Raw genomic sequence first — 25,241 nt, 5'->3', positions numbered from 1 at the left:
ATCACTGATTTTGTTTAGGAAAAGACAGCCTTGCTGGACCAGAATGAACAGATGCAGACGGGATAGACGGGATCATAGCAACGCACCCGAAACAATGACCCACAAAGTCTCCCCACAGCTGCAAGATTTAGAAATGAATTCACTCTCCTTTTGGGTCATGCTACAGTCTTGGCATGAGTTCATGGCTTCTGAACCAGAAGAAAGGCAAAGATAAAGGACTTTCAGTAATTATTCCGTTTAGCTTTTTTTTTTTTTTTTTTTTTTTTAATTTGAGAGACAGAGAGAGAGCATGAGAGGGGAGGTCAGAGGGAGAAGCAGACTCCCCATGGAGCTGGGAGCCCGATGTGGGACTCGATCCCAGGACTCCGGGATCATGACCTGAGCCGAAGGCAGTTGCTTAACCAACTGAGCCACCCAGGCGCCCCAGTAATTATTCCATTTGAACTTCCTGGGTCAAGTATTTCTCCAAAAAATTCTAAAAACTTGGTAGTTCAATATTCAAGTTATAAGTCACCAAATAATGGTCACACACACACAGCTGGTCTGCACGTGGCCTTAGTGATACATACAGTTAAAGAAGAATTGCAGAAAATCTCAAGATTATATTTTTCTGTGTCCTCCAACTCACTACTGTTCTCCACTAATTATATGCAATTTTATCCAAGACACCAGGCATCAATGACTATTCCTTAGGGAGATATAATTTTTCTTTCTCTTCATCAAATTCAGATGATGGGGACAGAGACAGAATGTAAAACTAATTCCAAGATATTTGGACATAAAAGGGAAGGGCTGTCACATTTTACCATCACTATAGTCAAATCCCTCCTACCATTCTACCTATAAACTTAATTATAATGCACAGCTCTTCTAAAGCTCCAAAATGAAATACAATAATAAATTATGGGCTTTATAAGAAATATGAATAAAATACAAATGTATTTTAGAAAATTAAGGCTTCTTTGTTTGTTTTAAATTAAGGTTTCTAGGGGCCCCCAGGTGGCTCAGTCGTTAAGTGGCTTCCTTCAGCTCAGGTCAGGATCCCAGGGTCCTAGGATCCAGCCCCGCACCAGGCTCCCTGCTCGGCAGGAAGCCTGCTTCTCCCTCTGCTCATATTCCCTCTCTCACTGTCTCTCTCTCTCTCTGTCAAATAAATAAAATCTGAGGGGCATCTGGGTGGCTCAGTGGGTTAAGCCTCTGCCTTCGGCTCAGGTCATGATCCCAGGGTCCTGGGATTGAGCCCCACATCGGGCTCTCTGCTCAGCGGTGAGCCTGCCTCCATGCCTACTTGTGATCTCTGTCAAATAAATACATAAAATCTTAAAAAAAAAAAAATAAGGTTTCTAAAAGTACATCAATATTCCAATATAAACACTCTGGTCTAACAACAAATTACACAGTATGTGAAAATTGATTTTTATTTTTATTTTTATTATTATTATTTTTTTAAAGATTTTATTTATTTATTTGACAGAGAGAAATCACAAGTAGGCAGAGAGGCAAGCAGAGAGAGAGGAGGAAGCAGGCTCCCCGCCGAGCGGAAAGCCCGATGTGGGGCTTGAACCCAGGACCTGGGATCATGACCTGAGCCGAAGGCAGCGGCCTAACCCACTGAGCCACCCAGGCGCCCCTATTATTATTTTTTTAAAGATTTTATTTATTTATTTGACAGAGAGAAATCACAAGTAGGCAGAGAGGCAGGCAGAGAGAGAGGAGGAAGCAGGCTCCCCACTGAGCAGAAAGCCTGATGTGGGGCTCGAACCCAGGACCTGGGATCATGACCTGAGCCGAAGGCAGCGGCTTAACCCACTGAGCCACCCAGGTGCCCCTGAAAATTGATTTTTAAAAACTATGATGCTTTAGAAAAGAGAGGCTACTTGCTGAAAAGCAAAAAAAAAAAAAAAAAAATTGATTCTTTGGGTAAAGCGATTACTTAAAAAAAAAGAACCCTAAATGGAGAACAATCTATCAAAAAGATATTTTATTAGTTATATCATTAAAGTGGCCTCGAATTAGTACCTCTACCTAGTATTTGTGTGGGACAATCTATTAGGAACCCTAATAAGCAGACAGTTTATTACTATTCTCCACGGAAAGGAATCGGGAGTTTTTTTGTGCGTTAGGAGAAAGAAAATCTGAAAGAGGCAGCCTGAGACTGCCTATTCTCAAAAGGGCCTGCCTGTAAGGTTTACATCCCCGTGCAGATAGAAAACTTGCCCGCAGTGTTAGGAGTGCTGCACCAGGCCTAACCTGTTTGTGCACTGTTGCCGATGCTGAGCATCTGTCTGCCTTCCGGGGTCTAGAATTCTGGCGTGAGGCAGAGGAGGCCTACATGACCAGCTCACGGTGAAACCCCCGGATGCCGAGGCTCTAATGAGCTTCTCTGGGAGAAAGCACTCCGCACATGTTGTCACAACTCATTGCTAGAGGGACAGCAAGTGTCCTGTGAGACTCTATGGCAAGAGGCCTCTGAAAGGTTGCCCTTGGTTCCCTCCAAACTTTGCCCTGTGCGCCTTTTATCTTTGCTGGTTTTCTCTGGGTCCTTTTGCTGTAATAAACCTTAACCCTAAGCATGACTTTATGCTGAACCCTGTGTGTCCTCCTAGTAAAGGACCGAATCTGGGGGTGGCCTTGGGGACCCCCAGCACAGCCTAGACCATGTATATTTAGATTTTATTTTTTTGAGAGAGAAAGAGGGATCATAAGCAGGGGGAGGGGCAGAGTTAGGAGGAGAAGCAGGCTCCCTGCTGAGTGCAGAGCCCAACTTGGGGCTCAGTTCCAGGACCCCAGGATCATGATCTGAGCCAAAGGCAGACGCTTAACTGACCAAGCCACCCAGGTGCCCCTGGAGCATATCTTCAAAGAAAACAAGTACTGAGGAGCCTGGGTAGCACAGTGCCTGACTCTTGATTTTGGCTCAGTTTGTGATTTCAGGGTCATGAGATCGAGCCCTGTGTCAGGCTCCCCGCTCAGCGGGGAGTCTGCTTGGGATTCTCTTTCTCCCTCTCCCCCTGCCCCTCACTTACACACACTTTCTCTCCCAAATAAATAAATAAATCTTTAAGAAAAAAAATAGGGGTGCCTGGGTGGCTCAGTCAGTTAAGCATCTGACTCTAGATTTTGGCTCAGGTCGTGATCTTGGAGTCATGGGATTGAGCCCCGCATTGGGCTCCCTGCTCAGTGCAGCGTCTGCTTGTCCCTCTGCTCCTCCCCCTGCTCTCTTTCTCTTTATCAAATAAGTAAATAAGTAAATAAAATCTTTTAAAAAATGCTATATATTGATCAGTCCAAATCATTTGAATCCTATCCTCAAGTTCTAGTAAATAACTAGATGGATAATCAGCAATGTAAGCTAAAACTGCACAGAATCTAACCAAAGCATTAAAGAAATCCAATGCTTACACTGATGGTTTAATTTTATGTAAATCTGTGCTAACATATTTGGTTGACCACCCAAATGGAGTCTTAACCACGGTAAAAATGAACTGGCAAGATGGCAGCTAACTAAAACTTTCACACATCATTACAAAACCAAGTTACACCTCTGCCATTTGTCCCCCAAAATAAAATGACACACTGATTTATACTAGCTGAAAACTGTCAGAGAACTAATAATGTAAACTAAGGAATAATTTCCAATAATTACTGTAATCAAGTCACCCATCTTTTTGATATGATTTCAGATTATTTATATCCATGACATAAAGTTAATCAAATTCAACCTGTTACATTGCTTAATATAATCACCCACACATTCTTTCCTGTTTGTTTTTTTTTTTTTTAAAGATTTTATTTATTCATTAAAGAGAAAGAGCACAAGCAGAGGGAGTAGCAGGCAGAGGAAGAGGGAGAAGCAGGTTCCCCATCCAGCAGGGAACCCCACACAGGGCTTGATCCCAAAACCCCAGGATCATGACCTAAGCTGAAGGCAGATGCTTAACCAACTAAACCACCCAAGCGCCCTCACCCATACATTCTTAAAGAGAATATGTGTGGCAGACACATGCATTCCTCAAAAATCAGAGAATGTTAAGATCTGAGCAGTTCATTGTATGTAAAATTTACCTTCAAAGGAAAAAAAACCTGAACTCTAGGTTAATGATATTCATCCTGAACTATTTATGGGGAAATGTATTAATGTCTTTATTGATTTGGAAATACATTGAAAATAGGATGGATTGACAGAGATGCAGAGATGGATAAACACTGCTAATGAAGAAGAGTAAAATATTAACGGCAGAATCTAGGTAGTAGGTATCTAGGTATACACTGCAAAATTATTTCAACTTTTCTATTTGGAAAGTCTCATAATAAGATGTTAGAGAAAAATAACAGTGTATGGGAGAGGGGGTAGGTGGTAAGAAAAGTTCATCTAATAGAGATGTCTGAAGGGTGAACTTTCTGTCAGCAAAGAACGAAACGATGAGCTTTTGCTGACAGCAGAGGTGAGACTTGAGAGAAGGAAAACCACTGGATTGGGCTGAGCAGTCCTTCCCACTCAGTGGCAGCCAGCGGCCGCCGAATAAACTAGGGAGCGTTGGGCAGCGCTAGCCGCCTCCCAAGCCAGGCGAAGTCCACTCGGCCCAGGTGGACATCCTCAGGCTCTGCTGGCTCAGTGCATCTCCCAGGGACCGTGCAGACGCCCAGCCCGCCCCCAGCATTTCTGAACAACTGGGTGTACACTCACTGAAGCCACATCCCCTCACATGAGCGCAACTACTTCCCCTGCCATCTAAGGACATGTTTATTTTACTAAATAATTAGGTCTCAGAACTTTGTCGTGGGATACCATTAACAGCCCCAGATTCGTGGTACTCATGGCAGAAGGCAAAGGTCCCGCAGTGCTCGCTTCTATTTAAATGCCTGAGGATCCATTCACGGACTAGCTGCTTTGGCATGGGAAGCCTCTGGAAGCCCCAAGCCCTGCTTACTCGGCTCTGAGCCACACTGTCTCTGACCAGAAAAGGCAGACAAGGAGGGGACAATCTCTTCTGCTACTTACCTTCACTGGGGTCTGTGGGAATCTCACTTTCCTCTGGTCCTGGCTGCTCCTCTGTGTTATGTTCTCCTTCTGGCTGAATCTGAGATAAGACATCAGGTTGATTCATGGCATAATCTAGGAGATGAAGAAGGTAAAGGGGGGATGACCAAGAGATCAATGAGGACGACAACGAATTGCCATTAAGCCTGAGCTACAGGCTCTGAGGTCCACAGTCCCAGGGGATTCCTCTCCCAATCTGTAGCACTTGGCCCCACTGATTTACCTCCTGTATGGACGCTATCTCTTTGGAAAGCACGTAAGAGGAGCGGTAATGTGTGGGAAGGTACGCATGCCACGTCAGCACTGGCCGCCTGCTGCTTTCACTGAGGGACAGGGACAATGTGCCTCAAGGCAGAGAACAAGGCCCTTTCAAAGTGAAGGACACCCAGGGAAACCACCTGCGGCCCAGCCGGAACCCTGAGCTGCACTCTCCATCCTGCAAATCAGCAGAAGGAGAGCTCATGATTTCCCACTTAGCAAGGGCAAACTGGAAATCTCTGGTTTTCTATAAAGCGTGAAGTGTGTGAAGACAGAGTGAAAATGAGGACTGCTGGGGACAAGGGCCTGTTCAAAGCCCCCTTGGAGCCACGGTCACCTCATTCAAAAGGTGACAGCTTGGCCTCACCCATGGAGATGAGAGACTCGTAGTTGCCCTTCATGATATTCTTGTAAAGTTCTTTTTGCCATTCTTCTAGTTTTTCCCACTCTGGAGTAGAGAAGTAGATGGAGATATCATCAAATGTCACCGGCACCTGGAATGATAATCACACTGGGCTTAGGTCTCCCTGCTGCAGTTCAGTCATTCGGTATCTCACTGAGTCCCTACTTGTCACAAAACACTGTGTGAGTTGCTGGAAGGATACAGGAAAAACGTAAGGCACAGATTCAGCCTCCAGAAGTCCAAGAGGTTTTCAGGGAGAAAGGTGATAAATTAGGGTTCCGAGTTTTGGGAGGCTGGAGGACATTACTTGTAAACAGCCCCTCACAGAGATAGGCACAAATGCAGAGCAGCTATTAAGTTCACACAATACAACATATTCTGAATATCCACTAAGTACAAGGCTTATCCTAATTATCAAGATCATAAAAACTGGTTTCTGCCCAAAATAAGCATAGGATTACATTCAAACTAAAGACATGGACCAGAAATTTTAGGTATTAAGCTACAATGGGTATGGGATGAGTCTAGAAGAGGTGGGGCTCTGGTTAGTCCTAAAAGACGGACAGGTATGGACAGGCCTGACGGGAACGGGAAAACACGGAAGCACAGAAGACTGCAGAGAACTTTCAGAGGAGAATTCTGAAGCCTGCCTGGCTGGAGTTCAGGCTTCATGTAGGGGATGGTCATCTGCAGAACAGAACCCCCCCATCTTCCAGCATAGTTTTTTTTTTTTTTTTTAAAGATTTTTAAATTTATTTATTTGACAGAGAGAGATCACAAGTAGACGGAGAGGCAGGCAGAGAGAGAGAGAGAGAGGGAAGCAGGCTCCCCGCTGAGCAGAGAGCCCGATGCGGGCCTCGACCCCAGGACCCTGAGATCACGACCTGAGCCGAAGGCAGTGGCCTAACCCACTGAGCCACCCAGGCGCCCTCCAGCATAGTTTTTTCTAAAGCGAGGCACTTTTGCCTGGGCAAAAAGTGGAAGGTTCTCCTGGAAAGAAACACAGGAGTTGCCTCCCCAGGTACCCGGTTTGGACACTATGACCTCACACAGCGCTTCCCGGTTCTGCTGTTTAGCTGCTGGTCACGAGGCGAGCTCACCCTCCCATCACTGGAGCTTCCTGTAATTAAATTCTGAAATACAAGCTAAGTACGAAGTCTCAAGGACCAGTTAGAACAGCCAGCCACACAAACAGCAAATGAGGGAGGAGGGATGCCTGGGTGGCTCAGGTCATGATCCCAGGGTCCAGGGTTCGAGTCCCACATCGGGCTCCTTGCTCAGCGGGGAGCCCGTTTCTCCCTCTGCCTGCCATGCCCCCTGCTCGTGCTCACGCTCTGACAAATAAATAAAATCTTAAAAATTAAAAAAAAGGGGGGGTAAAATGTGCAAAGAACAGAAATGCCTAGGCAACAGAATTTAAAAAACAAAACCACACTACTGCTACCTCCTAAGTAGTATCCCCACAAAGATCTGAGAGATATTACACCACCCATAAAATAAAACAGGATGCTATGAGAAAAGGAAAATCAGAGAACAAGAAACTACTGGTAACTACTACTACTACTACTACTACTACTACTACACACACACACACACACACACACACACACGTTTTCTCAAGATTAAAAAATCCAATAAAAAGAATACATACTCGGGGCACCTGGGTGGCTGGGTCAGTTACGCCTCTGCCTTCAGCTCAGGTCATGATCCCAAGGTCCTGGGATCGAGCCCCACAACAGGCTCCCTGCTCATTGGAGAGCCTGCTTCTCCCTCTCCTTATACTGCTCCCCCTGCTTGTTCTGTCTCACTCTCTCTAATAAACAAAATCTTAAAAAAAAAAAAAAAAGCATACATACTCATCTTCATAAACTTAACATACCCATTAAGAAACAAAGGTCTTAGGGGCATCTGGGTGGCTCAGTGGGTTAAGCCTCTGCCTTCAGCTCAGGTCATGATCCCAGGGTCCTGGGATGGAGCCCAGCATCGGGCTCTCTGCTCAGCGGGGAGCCTGCTTCCTCCTCTCTGTCTGCCTGTCTCTCTGCCTACTTGTGCTCTCTCTCTCTGTCAAATAAATAAAATCTTAAAAAAAAAAATAAAGAAACAAACAAAGGTCTATACAATACTATGAGGCAACTGGCTTTATTTTCCAATTGCTTTGTTTGTGGAATTATTCCCCCCAACTAGAAATTTTGTTCTTAGGGACTAGAACAATAATTCGTCATTTTATACTTTGCTCAGCATCTAAAGCCAGAGTGGGGACAAGTATAGATACTCAAAAGTGTATTTTCATCTAACATCACTACACAAGAGATTTGATGGTACAAGAGAAACATATATGATAAAATCATGATAAAAATAAAGGGTCAGGATGGGCTTCTGGTTCAAGACTATGAACTAAGCCCGTACACATTTCCCTTCCCTCCCAGAGCGCTCCTGAAATGCCGGTAAATTAGCTCAGCAGGGCCGAAATCTAAAGCAGTGCCAAGAATGGGGAGAAGCTGTCGTCAGGCCAGAGTTTTTGAAGAGCTTCTCACTGTGACACAGAGGACAGGCATGTGCTAGGCCCCAAGGTGCTTGAGGGAGCTGCCGCTCTGACCACGCACAGGAAGGCCTACAGTTGAGGAATCCAGAGAATTCCAAGCTCAAAGCTCGCAGAAACATGGAGCAGGAATAAAGGTGATTAGAGACTGCAGTCTGAAGGTCTGTCTTCAGAATAGCAGGGACCCTTCCCCTGTCATCTCGGCAGGCCTAGCAGAGCGACCAAGCAGCAGCACTGACCCCGAAGCCGACACCAGGAAATGGAACAGCACGTATGAAGTCAGCACGCGGTCTCAGGGTGGGTGTTGACAACACGGCACTGCCTTACTCCTGGCTTCTGGGTGGTCCCTGCACTCCCTATCCGCTCCTTGACACAGCACCTCAAAGTCAAGTCCACTGAGATCTAGCATCAGTGGAGATAGCTCTCTCCTGTAAAAGAAAGATCTTTTGGCTAAAGAGACTCACATGGGGGTGGGTGGGTGGCTCAGTTGGTTAAGTGTCTGCCTTTGGCTCAGGTCATGATCCCAGGGTCCTGGGACTGAGCCCCAAATCAAGCTCCCTACTCAGCGGAAAGTCTGCTTCTCCCTCTCCCATTCCCCCTGCTTGTGCTCTCTGCCTGATAAATAAATAAATAAAATCTTTACAAAAATAAAACCTTTTAAACAGACTCACGTGGTGGCAGAGAAAACAGGCCAGCTTCCTATAATTAACCTATTAATCAGTCAAATCCTTACACATATACAACCTAGCATCATTCAATATTTTAAAAAAAAATTACAGCACAAGGGTGAACAAATACTAAGAACTATCCTAGAAGAAAAAAAAACACCAACAAATCAAACAAACCTCTAACACGTATTTCCAGGGAAATTCATATATTGCGTCCATTTAAAAAAATTCAGGTTGGGGCGCCTGGGTGGCTCAGTTGTTAAGTGTCTGCCTTAGGCTCAGGTCATGATCCTGGGGTCCTGGGATCGAGCCCCGCATCAGGCTCCCTGCTCAGCAGGAAGTCTGCTTCTCCCTCTCCCTGTCCCCTTGCTTGTGTTCCCTCTCTCACTGTCTCTCTCTGTCAAATTAAAAAAAAAAAAAAAAAAAATTCAGGTTGCTTCCCAAAAAGAAGCTAGAAATAAATATCCTTGAAAATTAAGTTGTTAATGGGGCGCCTGGGTGGCTCAGTGGGTTAAGCCGCTGCCTTCGGCTCAGGTCATAATCTCAGGGTCCTGGGATCAAGCCCCGAATCAGGCTCTCTGCTCAGCGGGGAGCCTGCTTCCTCCTCTCTCTCTGCCTGCCTCTCTGCCTGCTTGTGATCTCTCTCTGTCAAATAAATAAATAAAATCTTAAAAAAAAAAAAAAGAAAATTAAGTTGTTAAAATAAAAATGAGAAAGGCTGGAAAGAATGGTCAGGGAATTCCACTAATCATGAATAACAAGAAGGGAAACTTAGAGACAAAGATGATGATCCACCTTTCCTGAAAGAACAGGAGAAATGGGGATGAGATATTATAAAAACAGAATTATGGAAGAAAAGTTCCCAGAGCTGGAAAGACACCCATTTTCTGACTGAAAGCTCATACCAAGTGCCTGACACAAATATTAAAAGACCCACCTCAGACACAATTCCAACACATTATAGAAAAACAAGTACAAATGGAAGATGAAAACTTCTATTTATTTATTTGACAGAGAGAGATCACAAGTAGGCAGAGAGGCAGGCAGAGAGAGAGGAACGGAAGCAGGCTTCCTGCTGAGCAGCGAGCCCGATGCGGGACTCGATCCCAGGACTCTGGGATCATGACCTGAGCCGAAGGCAGTGGCTTAACCCACTGAGCCACCCAGGCGCCCTGGAAGATGAAAACTTCTAGAGAGAAGAAAATACATTTCTTACACATGGATTTTGTATTTATTCCGAATACCAAAACACTAATTTGGAATTGATTTGACACTATAGTTTTCATCACTGGCATTTGATGTTGAGACAAAGGACCAATGCCTTTAAAGTTCTGAGAGAAATGGAGTATTACTCAGCCTTAAAAAGCAAATGCTGGGGCGCCTGGGTGGCTCAGTTTGTTAAGCGACTGCCTTCGGCTCAGGTCATGATCCCAGGCTCCTGGGGTCGAGCCCCGCATCGGGCTCCCTGCTCATTGGGGAGCCTGCTTCTCCTTCTCCCTCTGCTGCTCTACCTGCTTGTGCTCTCTCACTTTCTCTGTCAAACAAATAAATTTTAAAATCTTAAAAAAAAAAAAAAGGGAAACGCTGACACAGTACAACACGGGTGAACCCGGAGGGTGTTACATGCGTGAAATAAGCCAGTCACGAAAGGACAAAGAGTGGATGATTTCACTCATATGAGGTCCCCAGAATAGTCAAATTCACAGAGACAGAAAGCAGAATGGTGGGTGCCAGGGGTAGGACAGGAGGGCTGGGGTGTTTAATGGGGATAGAGTTCCAGTTTGGAAGATTCTGGAGATGGATGGTAGCAAAGATCACACAGTAATGTGAATGTACTTAATGCCACTAAACTACATTAAACATGGTTAAAATGGTAAATTTTATGTTGTATTTATTTCATCATGAATTTTTTAAGATTTTATTTATTTTTTTGACAGAGAGGTAGAGAGCACAAAAAGACAGCGGCAGACAGAGGGAGAGGGAGAGGGAGAAGCAGGCTCTCTGCTGAGCAGGGAGCCCAATGTGGGACCTGATCCCAGGACTCTGGGATCATGACCTGAGCCAAAGGCAGCCACTTAACCGACTGAGCCACCAAGGCACCCTATTCACAAATTTTTTTAAAGCTTTTATTTACTTGAGAGAGAGAAAGAGGAGCAGCAGAAGGGGGGTGGTGGTAGGCAGAGGGAGAGGGAGAAGCAGACTCCTCACTCAGCAGGGAGCCTGATATGGGGCTCAATTCCAGGACCCTGGGATCATGACCTGAGCGGAAGGCAGACACTAAACCAATGGAGTCACCTAGGTGCCCCTATTTAACCACAATTTAAAAAATTGAAACTAAGAAGAACACTGTGGGAAAATTATTCTGAACTTGGCCCTCAAAAGTAAGGACAGAATAAGAGCATTTTCAACAAAGACAGATTTTACTTCCCATATTTAAAGCTAGTAAATCACCAGTATATTCTAATTTCATGAAGAAATCTTTAAGAAAAATCCCATTATTTTATATATGATTTTGGAGTTTAAGATGGAGAGTTCACATTTTTTTTTTAAGATTTTATTTATTTGGGGATGGAGGGGGAGAGAGGAGGGAACTCAAGCAGACTCCCTGCTGAGCACGGACCCTGACATGGGGCTCCACCTCACAACCCTGAGATCATGACCTAAGCCAAAGCCAAGTCATGTGCCACCCAAGCACCCTAAGAGTTTAACTGTTACCCATTTCTTCAGGTAAGACAATGGATACACACTTTAACTTAGCTTTTCTGCTAATCTCCAGGAGAGGCTGTAGACACACATGTGAACCACAGTGGGGAAGGCTGTCAGATGTGGACTGATGTCCCTCTCTGCAAGCTTGCACAGAGGCATCAGTCATCATTCTCTCTTCCCCACTCACTCTTTAACCCGTCCCCTTTCAGATTTCTATCCCTCCCCCCCACCCCCACCCCCAACACATGCACGGGGCCAAGAGAACTCTTGGCAAGGCCACGGGTTAGGTCTGTGTTGCCAAAGCATACTCTGTCATGGTCTTGACCTCTCAGTCACATGCAACCCAAAGGACAAGTCTCTCCTGGAATGCCTGTTCTCCTTGTCCTGTGACCCCACATACTTTCCCCTCTTGTTCCCACCTCACTGGCCACTCCTCTTCAGCCTCCTCTGCTGGCTCTGCTGCTCCTGGATATAATCCTGGGACTCTTCCCCCTGCTTCTCCACTTTCTCTCCTGAGGCAATGACCTCCAGCCTCATGACTTACAGTGTGATCTATGCACCAGTGACTGCCAAATACTCATCTTTGAGCCGCGGAGACCACTTAACATCGCTCCTGAATGTGTCATGAGCATCTCAAACCCAGTACTGCCAGAAGAGAAGTCCTCATTCCTTCCCACCCCTCAAGACAGTCCCCAACTTAGTAAATGCCACCACCTCCCATCTGGGAGCCTACGGGTCAGTCAACCTACAGTGGGTCAGAGCATGTGTTCTGGAGCCAACCAGGTTACGATATCACTCTAGTATTTGTATTTCCCACCTATGTGATCTTGAGCAAGTTAGGGTTGTTCTAAGTGCTTCAATAATTTTCATAAGAACCCTAGGGGCTTCTGGGTGGCTCAGTCAGTTAAGCGGCTGCCTTCGGTTCAGGTCATGAACCCAGGGTCCTGGGATTGAGCCCCCCATCAGGCTCCCCGCACACTGGGGAGTCTGCTTCTCCCTCTGCCTCTCCCTGGCCACGTGTGTGCACTCTCCCTTTTTCTCTCTCTTGCAAAAATAAATAAAATCTTTAAAATAAAAAACTCCAAGTTCTAAGTGCATTATCACACAGCAAATTTATAATGATCACTGTTCTTCGTTCCTCATTCCCTAATTCCCATCAGTGACCCCCACCCATCAATTCCACCAAACATCCTGTCTGTCCACTGTCCATCTCTCCGACTGCTACCTTTGCCCAAGCCATGCTCATCGCCCCCACCCCTTACAGCCGCCTACTGTGTTTCTCCCTGCTTCTGTTCCTACACCTTGACCCGTCCCCCACAGAGGAGCCAAAGCGATTCATTCAAAATATAAACCAGATATAACTCCTCTGCTTAAAACCCTCAATTTCGGGCGCCTGGGTGGCTCAGTGGGTTAAGCCGCTGCCTTCGGCTCAGGTCATGGTCTCGGAGTCCTGGGATCGAGTCCCGAGTCGGGCTCTCTGCTCAGCAGGGAGCCTGCTTCCCTTCCTCTCTCTCTCTGCCTGCCTCTCTGCCTACTTGTGATCTCTCTCTCTGTCAAATAAATAAATAAATAAATAAAAATCTTTAAAAAAAAAAAACAAAAAAACCTCAATTTCTTTCCATTACACCCAACATAAAACCAATTCCTTACCTTGGTCTCCAGACCCCTATGTCAGTGATTCACAGTCCCAGTCGCATATTGGACTCCACTAGTGGAGCTGTAAGAATTATTAATGTCGGGGCACTTGGGTGGCTCAGTTGGTTAAATGTCTGCCTTCAGCTCAGGTCATGATCCCGGAGTCCTGGGATCCAGCCCTGCATCAGGCTCCCTGCTCAGAGGGGAGTCTCTCTCTGCCCCCTCCACCCATGCCTCATGCTTGGGGCGCTCGCTCTCTGAAATCAATCAATCAGTTAAAAAAAAAAAAAAGCAAGCAAGCATTATTAATGTTTAGGCCCTATCTGAGACCCACTCAATCAGAATCTCTAGCTGTGGTGTCCACAAAATGTAAGAAGTCAGAGCTGAAAAACTGCCCTGCATGACCTGACTGACCCCTACCACCCCCCCACAGTCACCACACACCAGCTGATGGGCCTTTCCCCTCGCCTCGAGTGCTCCGCGTTTGTCCGTGTCTCTGGGACTCTGAACTTAGCACCCTCTCTGCCTAGATAGCGCTTCCTCAGACCTTCACAGCCAGGTCCTTCCTGTCGTTCAGTCTCAGCCTAAACATCAACACCTTTATGAGGACTTCTCTGAAAATCCCATCTAAAGTAAGTCACCAATGGGGCGCCTCAGTGGGTTAAGCCTCTGCCATCGGCTCAGGTCATGATCTCAGGGTCCTGGAATCAAGCCCCACATTGGGCTCTCTGCTCGGCAGGGAGCCTGCTTCCTCTCTCTCTCTCTGCCTACTTGTGATCTCTGTCTGTCAAATAAATAAATAAAATCTTTAAAAATAAATAAGTAAATATATAAATAAATAAGTCACCAAACAGCACTTTTATTTTTATCTATGGACTTAAATTGATTTATTTTCTTGTTTGTTTATATTATCTTTCTTTCTCCACTAATATTTAAGCTCCAGGGACCCTTACATGAATTGTTCAATGCTGTGCCTTCAGGATATAGATATGGAGCAAACAGTTCTCGCTCCAGGAAACTAGCCGCCTCAAGGCTGCAGTCCATGGCTTATTAAGAAGGATGTTCGTCTTCTATTGGTTTATGGGCTACTCCCTCCAGCAGGGCTGGTCCTAACACAGCACACTTCTGTAAAGGATGCTGAAGGTCCAAGCTCTATAGGCCCAGACCTATAGGGCCCCAAACCCTTATATTAACCATTTACCCTACAGCTCTTCCCTCGTCCTCTTTTTCGCCAGAACCACCAACAGATTCAAACAGGCTGATTTAAATATTTAATTAATTAATTTAAAAAAAAAGATTTTATTTATTTATGTATTTGTCAGAGAGGAAGAAAGAGAGAGAGCCCAAGCAGGCAGAGGCAGAGAGAGAAGCAGACGCTCTGCTGAGCAAGGAGCCTGATGTGGGACTTGATCCCAGGACCCTGGGATCATGACCTGAGCCAAAGGCAGTGGCTTAACCAACTGAGCCACCAGGCATCCCTTAAATATTTAATTTAGTTTCCATACCAAGATTGAGGCAAGCAAGTTAACAAAAAGAAAAGAAAAGAAAAGGAAAGAAAAGAAAGGAAAAGAAAAGAAAGTGAGTCGGAGAGAGAGGGTAGGAAAAAGCATAAGAGAAAAAAAATCTATCTGCCAAGTAGTCAACTGTGAACTGGAAAGAGTTTGCCAGTCTTAAGTTTGACACTTCAAATCACTGCTAAATGGGACATAAAATGCTTCCCAAAGGGATAAACAAAAAAATCTTCATCTTTCCTTTAGCCTGATTGGCCAACAGGCTTCCTCCTCGTCTACGGACAGGGGCCCCACTTTCCATCTAGAAGGGAGGGCATTACCTTTGGGATATCTCCTTTAATGCCCGGGGGGAGCCGCAGGATCCAGAAGTTCCTGTTCCTCAGCAGGTTCTCCAGGTTCTCCAGCCGCCTCTGCAGCAGCCCGTACTCCTGCAGCAGGGTCCCCAGCACGGCCCACTTGCCCTCCAGCTGGTTCCCAAGGTCAGCCACTGTCTTTTCACAGCTGGCTAGCTTCTTCTCGGCCGTCCCTGTCCGTCCTTCTAGGTGTAGGAGTCGCCGGCTGTGGACCTCCACCTTTCTCTCGATGGCCTGCACGGCTGCCACCACCGTCCACAGGGAGATGGCTGCGGTCTGCAGGTGCGCCTCATTTGCTGCTGGGGGCGTGGGAAGAGGAAGGGGCTGCAGGGATGTAAGGCATTCAGAGTCCCATTCAGAAGTCTACATGCAGTGGAGAGACGAGACAAGACATTGAGTGTTGGAAGGAGCCCTACGCCAAACTAAAATCAAAGGGGTACTGGTTAACTGGTTGAGCAGCTGAGATGAATCTAGATCTCGTTTTCACGCTACCTGCATAAGCCTCATCTTTGTGGAGCTCATCAGCATCAAAAGCCAAGAGAATTGCTTTGGTGGGTCAGAGATGAATTAAGGAAGACAGTGAATGAGTGAAACGGGGTGTGGAACCAACCTGGCATATTACCTGGGACATTAGGCCCTAGAGCCAACCGTCCAGAGGCTCAGGTTGCTGATGTACCCTCTATTTCTGGAAAAGGCCTAAGTGCATCAGATCTTTCCCGCTTTCACTGAACTCACTGCCTTCTGATAAACCCTTTACTGACATGCTCTGGCCCTGTCCACCACCCCGCTTACAAACCACAACTATACCATTCAGTAATAGTTCATTAAAGCTGAGAATGTTGAGCATGGAGAAAACATGACGGCTATTGTCAAATATTTGATGGCTATAAAACAGAAGGCAGAACACACTTGTTCAGTATTATACTGCGTTCACTCCAGAGGGCAGAACTAGAACCAACGTGGAATTCTTAGGCAGGCGAACCCTGGCCTGTATGAATAATTTTTGAAACTAGATCTCTCCAAGAAAATAACAGGCTGCCTAGTCACTGAAAATGCTGCAAGACAAAAAGTGTCTTAAAAAAAAAATTCTGACAACAAATAGGAGTGGACCAGAACGACCTCTACAAAGCCCTCCAACTCCATGAATCTGATAATGCCCTCCCCGGCCACAACCTCCCAACTCTCCAGCTCACTGGCTACTTGCGCTTCAATCCTACTAACCCCCTGACCATGCCTTTTGCTCCTGGCTTACTAGCCTGTTCCTGCCTTTGTTTTTTTCCTCGGTTGATCATTTCAACCACCTCCAACCCCTTCTCTGCCTCACCGGCTCCAGCTCTGAATCTGTCTAATTGTTCCTTCTCTCTTCCTATAAGCAAGCTGGTAAACCCGACTAAAGGAAGTCACACACCAGGGAAAACTGGTGTCACCACACACCAATGGTCTCTAAGCAAAGCAGCAGGAATTCAGCGCTGCCTGGTGCCCTCCCTCACCCCCCAGGGCTTCTCTTCCCATTCCATAAAGTGGCCACGGCAAACACGGCCCCCCCACGCTCCTGAAACTAATGTGCGGAAGAATCATTTGGAGAGCTTGTTACAATGCAGACTTTGATTCAGGAGGTCTGGGAGGAAAACCCCGATTCTGCATTTTGATTCTGATGCTGATGCCGCTGGTGCTAGTGCAGGGAGAATGTGACCAGCACTAAGACTCTGGTCCCCTGCAGGCCCCCTCAATCTCAGGCGACAACATGGCCTCCTACTTTGAAAAGAAAATTAGAGTAATGACACTGAAACTCTCTTAACTTTCTCCTTTTTTTCCACATCCCTTCCCACTTCAAACTCCTCAGTAGCTTAACCCATGCTTTCTCCATTCCCACAGGAAAAGTGTCATCCTCTTTAAAACTAATCACTCCACTTAGGCTCTAAAAGCCAAACTCTTGCCATATTTTGAGGGACATTGTTCTTTTCTCTCTTTTTTTTTAATGGTCAGTATTTCAATCTCTCCTGATTCTTTTCTCTGAAAGACAGACCTGCACTATTCAGTACAGTAGCCACATGTGGCTACTGAGCCCTTGAAACGTGGTTATTGTGACTGGGATGTGCCGTAAGTATAAAATACACACCAGATTTTGCACACTCAGTGTGGGGGTAAAATGTAAAACTTAATTAAGTTGTTAATATTGGTTATGCACTGAAATATTCTGTAGGCCCTGGGTTAAATAAAATATATTAAAATTAATTTCATTGATTTGTTACTTTTTGAATGTGACTACTAGAAAATGTAATGTTAAATTTGTAGTTTCCATCATATTTCTTAGATAGGGTTGGCCTTAGAGACATAATCATCTCTACCACATTAAAAATATATATATATATATATCGGAAAAAGGAAAATGGGTCTCAGGGCCGAAACTGCATTCTCATTTGCGCTACTCCCCACCCCACTGCTACTGTTCCCTCTTTTCCTTCCCGTCTCACTTTCCAGGTACTCCTCGATTGCTCATTCTGGCCCCTGGCCCATAAAACGGCGCTCCTTGGGGGTGACCAAAGGCTTCTTAGCTGACAAACCTAAGGCATATTTCAGTGCTATGCCACTGAACCCGTCCCCGTTCATCCTACGTGGCTCTTGTGCGCAAGGACTCTCTTGGTCATCTCTGCAGCTATAGCAACCGGGAGACGGCTTGGCACGCCGCGCGCCTGCGGTAAACACCCGCGGAATGAATAAACACGTAAAAGCTTATCCCGTCTGTCCTCGGAACCCGCACCAGCCAGTCCGTCATTGAGCAGTCCTGACCGAGGGCCTCCTGCGCGGCGGGCATTGTCAGATACTGGGCACTGGGGGTCCCGGTGTCACGCAGACCTTCCTCCCGCCTAGCAGCTCCCGTCGCCGCCGCATCTGCGGCTGTGCGAGGCTCAGGTGGCCTGCACGAAGGTGATTTTGTGCCGACGGCTCCCGAAGCTGAACGGCTGATGGCCCCCAAGTCTGGCGGGCTGTAGGGGGGCTGACACCAAGCGGGAGAAGCCCCTCTTCACTCATCCCTCTTTCACTAGCGGAAGAGGCGCTCTCCGCCACCAACGTCCAAATGGGAAGGGGGAGCCCTGGGCCCGGGGGGGCTTCGCCATGGGGGAGGGGGCGCGCCCTCCCAGCCCGGAGCTCGGCGTCGGCGTCTCACCCGGCCCCTCCGGCCTCTCCCCGCCAGCGGGACGCCGGGAGCGCCTGTGCTCCGGGGCCCGGAGCCTGACAGGCCGGCCGCCCCGTCCTGCTCCCCTCCCTCGGGTCTGCGGCGCAGAGCCCTAGGCGCCCAGACCGTCCCGGGCTCGAGCGCTCGGCGCGCGGACCGCCCTTACCGGAGCCGGCGCCGCCTCGGCCATGGCCCTGCGCTGGTGTCCGGCCCGGCCCGCGGTCGCCGGAGTCGTCGCCGCCGCGCGGTCCCACGCAGGCCGGCCCCCGGCCTCTCCGCAGGCAGCGCCCGCCCGGCCCTGCCTTCCCCGCCCGGGCTCGCGCAGCTGCTTGGGGCGCGAGGACGCAGCGGAGGCGGTGCGGCCGGCCGGCGAGGCTGGGAGGCGGCGGGCAGGCTCAGCGGCGCTCGGCCCGCAGCGGCCCCTCAGCTGGCGCTTTGTGGACACCGAGCGCACCCTGGGAACGGCTCCGGCCTAGACGCGCCGCCCGCCCTTCGCCGCAGCGCGCCCCCTGCCGGCCCCGGCGGCCACTTCCGTCCCCGCGGCGGCGGAGCGGCGCCCGCGGGTGGTTTGCTCGCTTACCCCTGGAGGCTTTCGCACTGAAGAGTCAGGGCCCAGCCCCAAACCCGGGCTCTCTCTGGGGCGCGCTTTTCTTCCCGAAGCCCCACTTAGCGGGCACCGCCCGAAGGGAGGCGGGAGGGCGGGAGGGCAGCCCAACTTGGAACGGCGGCGGTGGGCGGGGTGCGAGAGCGAAACCCGCCGGAGGGAGCCGGTGAGTTGCACCGAGTAGCCCAAATCCGTGATGGGCGGACGTTCCTCGTTTGCAGAAACAGCAAATGCGTCGAGCGCGGGGTGGCGGCTCGCGTCGCACGCGGCCCCTGTTCGGGCCCAAACTGAAGTCTACAGTCGTCTTGACCTCTCGGATTATTGAGGTTGTCGTTTGCGGGGTCTGTACTAGTGAATGGGGAGAGCACGGTGTTGTCTGCGGAGGCTGTGTGTTTCGGGTTGACAGAGTGTGAGTCGCGGTTAGGATAAACCCTGAGTTTCCAGCTCAGTCCTCCTTTCAAACATGCCCAGAATGATTGAAGATCTTCCCAAACTCGGATTTCTACAAATGAATCAAGTCAATGTCCATAACAAAGTACCAGATCACTAAAGTGTGAGACCGTCCCGTTGGGACACGGGCTCTTGAGCGCACGAGCTATTTTCACAGTGTAGTCACACCTGCAGTGTGAAGTCGGCCGGAAATATATTTTGGTCAAATGGTGAATGTTTGATAGTTAAAAATCACTATTCTCTCTATGAGAATGTCGCCATAACAGAGTGAACTTGTAGAAAGTAAAGAAAAAATGCGAACTTTCTTGTAAAGGAAATTCATTTTTCTGATCATTAAAAACGTAGAGGTTGGGCTCCTGGGTGGCTCGGTTGAGCGACTGCCTCTAGCTCAGGTCATGATCCTGCAGTCCCAGAATTGCGTCCCGCATGGGGCTTCCAGCTCAGCAGGGAGTCAGCTTCTCCCTCTGACCCTCACCCCTCTCATGCTCTCTCTCTCTCTCTCAAATAAATAAATAAAATCTGTTTTTTAAAAAGTGGTAGCTAAAATGTTAAAGTTTGACCCTGTAAGGCAAGAACAGTCATTTCTCAGCCCTGGAGACAGCTGGATGTTCTTATGGCCAACAAAGAGGAACATTTGCATTACTAAGACCCTTCTAACTGAGCTTCATGGAGTAACAAAGGCTACTCGCCAGTAATATGGTAATACTGCCACCAGTTTATTTTGTTTCTTCCTCTAATAGGAAATTATTATGGTAAAGACTTTGGTCCTTTTTAATTCTTGGCCTTGATAATTTCTTGGGCAATGACCTGATTCCATGGAAACAATTTCACAGACTGCAGTTTTGTGTATTTTCAAGAAGATGCATGATATTTTCAGAAGCAGATTTAAGATGGTCGCATTCATATTTTAATGTCTAATTTCTAATATTCTTGTCCGTTCTTGCCGCTGTGCACAATCACTAGAGAAAAATTTGTCCATAAAGTTTGGGTGGATCTAGAAATATGACAATGAAGCAATTTAATTACTCTCAAGAAAATAATCAAAGTTTCCATTTGTATCTTGGCTTTCCTTTCATGCACACCGATTTCAGCTTCTTCCCTGGAGTAGAATCAAAGAAAGATCTTTTCAGCAGGTAATCATCATGCAGGAAATACACTCTTAAGGCACATCAATTTATTCAGCAAGTTACAATAAACTGCTTCCTATGTAACCAATCATTGGTTATTAGTATGTTGGTAATATTGGTAATGTTCCTTGGGAAATACAAAATTAAGGCCTTATTGATTAGCCTTTGAAAGACATAATAGCTGCTGTTCCACCTTGGTTAAATATCTTGTATATATATGTGACAAGACAATTTCACAATCTCTTTTGTATTGTATAATTTGTTATGGGGTGAAGAAAAATTATGGAAGGGGTCTAAAATCTTTCTGCTTGCAGCCAGTCACCTTTTATTATGTCTTTTAAAGCTATAACGATTTTTCTGAATATAAAACTGAAAGGTGTGAACAAATTACAGAATGTTTGTGCTCAGAGCCTTTACCAAATTTGTTGTATAGTCAATGATAATTTTGTATACTTGTCTTTACTGATTTATATTCCAAAAATATTTCTCAAAGTCAGGTTCACTGTGAGACACAAAAATCTTCCATAAAGTGAGGAATGTAATCCTCTATGTTGTCAAATCTAAAAATAAATTAAACCTTGTGTCCAGATGTCACACCATATAATTTGGGAGCACATTCAGCGTTTTCATTAACCTTTTTGTGCATAACAAAATATAAACCAGGAAAAGGTTTTTAGGAATGTTTTCTAAAATGAAACAATATTTGGAATCCATAGCTTAAGGTAACCCTTTCGGATTCCTTCCCTCTTTGGGAGCTTTGTACTATCACTCAATAAACTTTGCTTTACTATCACTCAATAAACCTTGCTTTGATACCCACCAAAAAAGAAAAAAAAGAAAAAAGAAAAAAATAGAACCCATAGCTTCAGCAAATCTCAAATATCCTTTCTCTTCCACTGCTGAAATGTTTTGTTTGGATTTTGTTCTTTTGGGTTTTTTTTTTTTTTAAGATTTCATTTGGGTGGCTCAGTCGGTTAAGTGTCTACCTTCGGCTCAGGTCATGATCCCAGGATCCTGGGATCAAGCCCCACGTTGTCTCCCTGCTCAGTGGGGAGCCTGCTTCTCCTTCTTGCTCTGGCCTGCCCAACCATACCCCTCATTCCCTCTCTCCTCTGTCTCAAATAAATAAGCAAAATATTTATTTACTTACTTGCTTAAATTTTATTTATTTATTTGTTTGTTAGAGACACCGAGAGGGAACACAAGCTTGGGGAGTGGGACAGGAAGAAGCAGGCTTCCTGCAGATCAGGGGGCCTAATGCAGGGCTCGATCCCAGGACCCTGGGACAACGATCTGAGCCGAAGGCAGACACCCAACGGCTGAGCCACCCAGGCACCCTTAAATAACTCTTTAAAAAAAATAAAGATTTTATTTATTTATGAGCGAGAGAGAACGTGATGGTGGGAGAGAGAAAGTATGAACAGGGGGAGGGGCAGAGAGAGAAGCAGGGAATCATGGTGAGCAGCGAGCCCTTGTAGAGCTCGATCCCAGGACCCCAGGATCATGACCTGAACCAAAGGTGGACAGTTAAGTAACAGAGTCACCCAGGCGCCCCAGCTGAAATGGTTATTAATCCATTGCAACTATTTCTACAAGCCTTGAAAAGGCTTCACAGATACCATTAGGTATTGTCTTATTAAAAGCATTCTCGGGGTGCCTGGGTGTCTCAGTGGGTTAAAGCCTCTGCCTTCGGCTCAGGTCATGGTCTCAGGGTCCTGGGATTGAGCCCTGCATCAGGCTCTCTGCTCAGCAGGGAGCCTGCTTCCCCTTTCTCTCTGCCTACTTGTGATCTTGTTAGGGTCCGTGTTCAAAGGAGCGAGACTGATACAAAGCGAAGGTCAAGCAAAGCTTTATTTCGCGCCAAGCATCCAGAATCAAACCCACAGGTTGGGGCCGCCTCTTACAGAGAGGGTGACCACTCCCAGCCTTACAGACTAACTTTTATAGAGCAAAGGCCATGTGGTTGAGCCTGGCCACACACAAGTGGCCAATGAGATTGTAACACACAGAGAAAGTTGTGTAGTCATGCTAGGTCACACACGGGTGGCCAATTGAATTACAATTCACCCTGTAGTAGCTATTTGAACTAGCCTATCACCTTGGTCAGAATTGGTACCCAAAAGGCGCCCAAAAGGCGGGGCCCACATTCTTTACGGAGAGAGTGATTGGATGTCTCCACCTGGCCTGACTCATCCTTGCATTTGGGCTCTGTTTTCTCCACCTGACCTGACCCGCCCTTGTATTTGGGCTCTGTTATCAGGGACTGGTCGACCATATTTTACTGCATAAACAACAAAATGGCTGTTTAATCCGAGATGGAATCGTTCTGGCTAAGTAGGCCCTTAGAATCTCTCTCTGTCAAATAAATAAATAAAATCTTACAAAAAAAAGCATTCTTAAAAAGTACATTGTTTCGAGAGAACAAATGTATTTTGGGTGTCTGATTTTATCTACATGTGCTTCTTTTTTTTTTTTTTTTTTTAAGATTTTATTTATTTGACAGAGAGAAATCACAAGTAGGCAGAGAAGCAGGCAGAGAGAGAGAGGAGGAGGCAGACTCCCTGCTGAGCAGTAAGCCCGATATGGGGCTCAAACCCAGGACCTGGGATCATGACCTGAGCCGAAGGCAGCGGCTTAACCCACTGAGCCACCCAGGCGCCCCGACATGTGCTTCTTTTTAAATACTGTCTCTATACTTTTAATCATGACTCAAAGATGATTTATCACATATGTGTTGTACATGAGTGTTTTTATCTTTGTGAAATTTTGGGGTAGCCAAGTTGACATTTTGCTGTTAATTTATCCTCCTAATATGTGAAAAATTATGAAATAGGGCTTTTTAAGATTCACAGACTAAATGGAATTAAGTAACTAAAAAATAAGATAAATATTTTATACAAAATACATAGAAACTAAATGTTTAAATAAGCTGTATGCCAACGTGGGCTCGACCTCATGACTCTGAGATCAAGAGTCACATGCTCTACCTACCCAGCCAGCCCAGCGCCCCCGTACAGAGTTTATTTAGTGTTATGAATGTGATTGTATCAGAGAATTCTATGGTAATTAAAGTTATGATATAATCTAATCTTTATTATTTTGCCCCAGTATTTATATGTTTATAAATATAGTATTTAGTATTTATATGTTTATATGTTTTTATATGTTTTTAAATGTTTTTATTTATATGTATTTATATTTTTATATGTTTTTATATGTTTATATGTTTTTATATGCTTATAAATATCTGAAGGCTCAAAAAATATTCTTTCTGAAGTTATCTGGGGCATCTGAGTGGCCCAGTTTGTTAAGCCTCTGCTGTTGACTTCCCTGCTAAGAGGGAGTCTGCCCCTCCCACTCCCTCACCCCTCTCTCTGGCTTATGCTCTCTCTTGCGCATTCTCTGTCTCAAATAAATAAATAAATAAATAATTTAAAAAAAAGTTATTTGGATAGTATTCTTTCAATATTCACATTAACTGCATTAACATATTTATTTAATAATTTGAAAGTTTTATTACATAGAACCACCATCTTTCATAATCTTCAATAATTATTGCAGCATTTTACTTTTTTTTTCTTTAAAGATTTTATTTATCCATTTGAGAGAGAGAGATGAGAGAGAGCATGAGAGGGGAGAAGGTCAGAGGAAAAAGCAGATTCCCCGTGGAGATTCCGGGCTCATGACCTGAGCTGAAGGCAGTGGCTTAACCAACTCAGCCACCCAGGTGTCCCCAGCATTTTACTTTTGCAATATTTTTTAAAAAGATTTTATTTATGTATTTGAGAGAGAGAGAGAGACAGACAGAGAGTGAGAGAGCATGAGAGGGGAGGTCAGAGGGAGAAGCAGACTTCTCATGGAGCTGGGAGCCTAATGTAGGGCTCCCAGGATCATGACCTGAGTTGAAGGCAGTCACTTAACCAACTGAGACACCCAGGCACCCCTTACTTTTGTGATATTAAACATACAATCATATATACTTCAACCGACTGTTAGCAGTTCAACAGAGAAAGCACATCGTCAAATTTAACATTTCAAGTTCCCAAGTTATCTGGAATTTAGAATACCTACACTTGAAAGTAGATATTCAGATATTAACTATGTAGATATTCTAAGTAGATTTAACTAAGTAGATATTCAGATAAGAACTATGAATGACATGCTATGTTTATGTTGTTGAAGATTGATGCACCGATGGGACGCAATAGAAATCTACCCAACCGCACAGCCATCACTCTTGGACAGGATTAAGAACACCAGCAATGACACTGAGCGAGCATCCAGCTATTCCACTTTGCAACGGCAGTGCGATCTTAAAATGTGGAAACGTGGGGCGGAGAGCACAGGTGCACAGGATTAGAGAGGTTGGCAAGCTAAATGAATTCACAGAAGCTTGACAAAAGGGGTTTTGAAAGAATTAAAAACAACAAGTACCAGTCAGTAAACTAACATTGAATTGGTGGTTAACATTTATCGAGCACTTCATACTATCATCTAATTGAATCCCTACATCAGCTACATCAGGTGGATGTCACCAGTTTTTTTGTGGGTTTTTTTTTTTTTTTTTTACACTTTAGTTAATGTGAAATTTTGCTGGGCAATTCTCTATGGTGTTTCTACATGTGTTGTGACAGCTTTTATCTTGGACAAGCTTTACAAGGATATTTGTTTGGCAAACAGCCTGAGGAAACAGAGGTAGTGTCTCCCTCTGGGGGAGAAGGCAGATTGTTTCTTCACCGGGATAATAAAGATACCGCCTTCCTCCAGG

The 25,241-nt window shown here is 45.9% G+C and overlaps 1 protein-coding gene across 1 annotated transcript in view; it reads right to left on the bottom strand.

The window, feature by feature from the left end:
• ZNF398 (zinc finger protein 398) overlaps positions 1–18,761 on the bottom strand; it is a 31,385-nt gene extending 12,624 nt beyond the window's left edge. Inside the window, exons 1-4 of the mRNA XM_047694926.1 lie at positions 18,459–18,761; positions 15,082–15,477; positions 5,667–5,793; positions 5,003–5,116 (exon numbers count right to left, since the gene is read on the bottom strand). Of these exons, the coding sequence (XP_047550882.1) occupies positions 5,003–5,116; positions 5,667–5,793; positions 15,082–15,477; positions 18,459–18,482 (661 nt within the window). The 5' untranslated portion in view covers positions 18,483–18,761. The remainder of the gene's footprint in view (positions 1–5,002; positions 5,117–5,666; positions 5,794–15,081; positions 15,478–18,458) is intronic.
• Positions 18,762–25,241: the final 6,480 nt, after the last annotated feature.

The sequence above is a fragment of the Lutra lutra genome, chromosome 11 (genome assembly GCF_902655055.1).
Source record: "Lutra lutra chromosome 11, mLutLut1.2, whole genome shotgun sequence".
In the NCBI taxonomy this organism is placed as follows: domain Eukaryota; kingdom Metazoa; phylum Chordata; class Mammalia; order Carnivora; family Mustelidae; genus Lutra; species Lutra lutra.
This window is presented reverse-complemented; position numbering and strand designations above follow the sequence as displayed.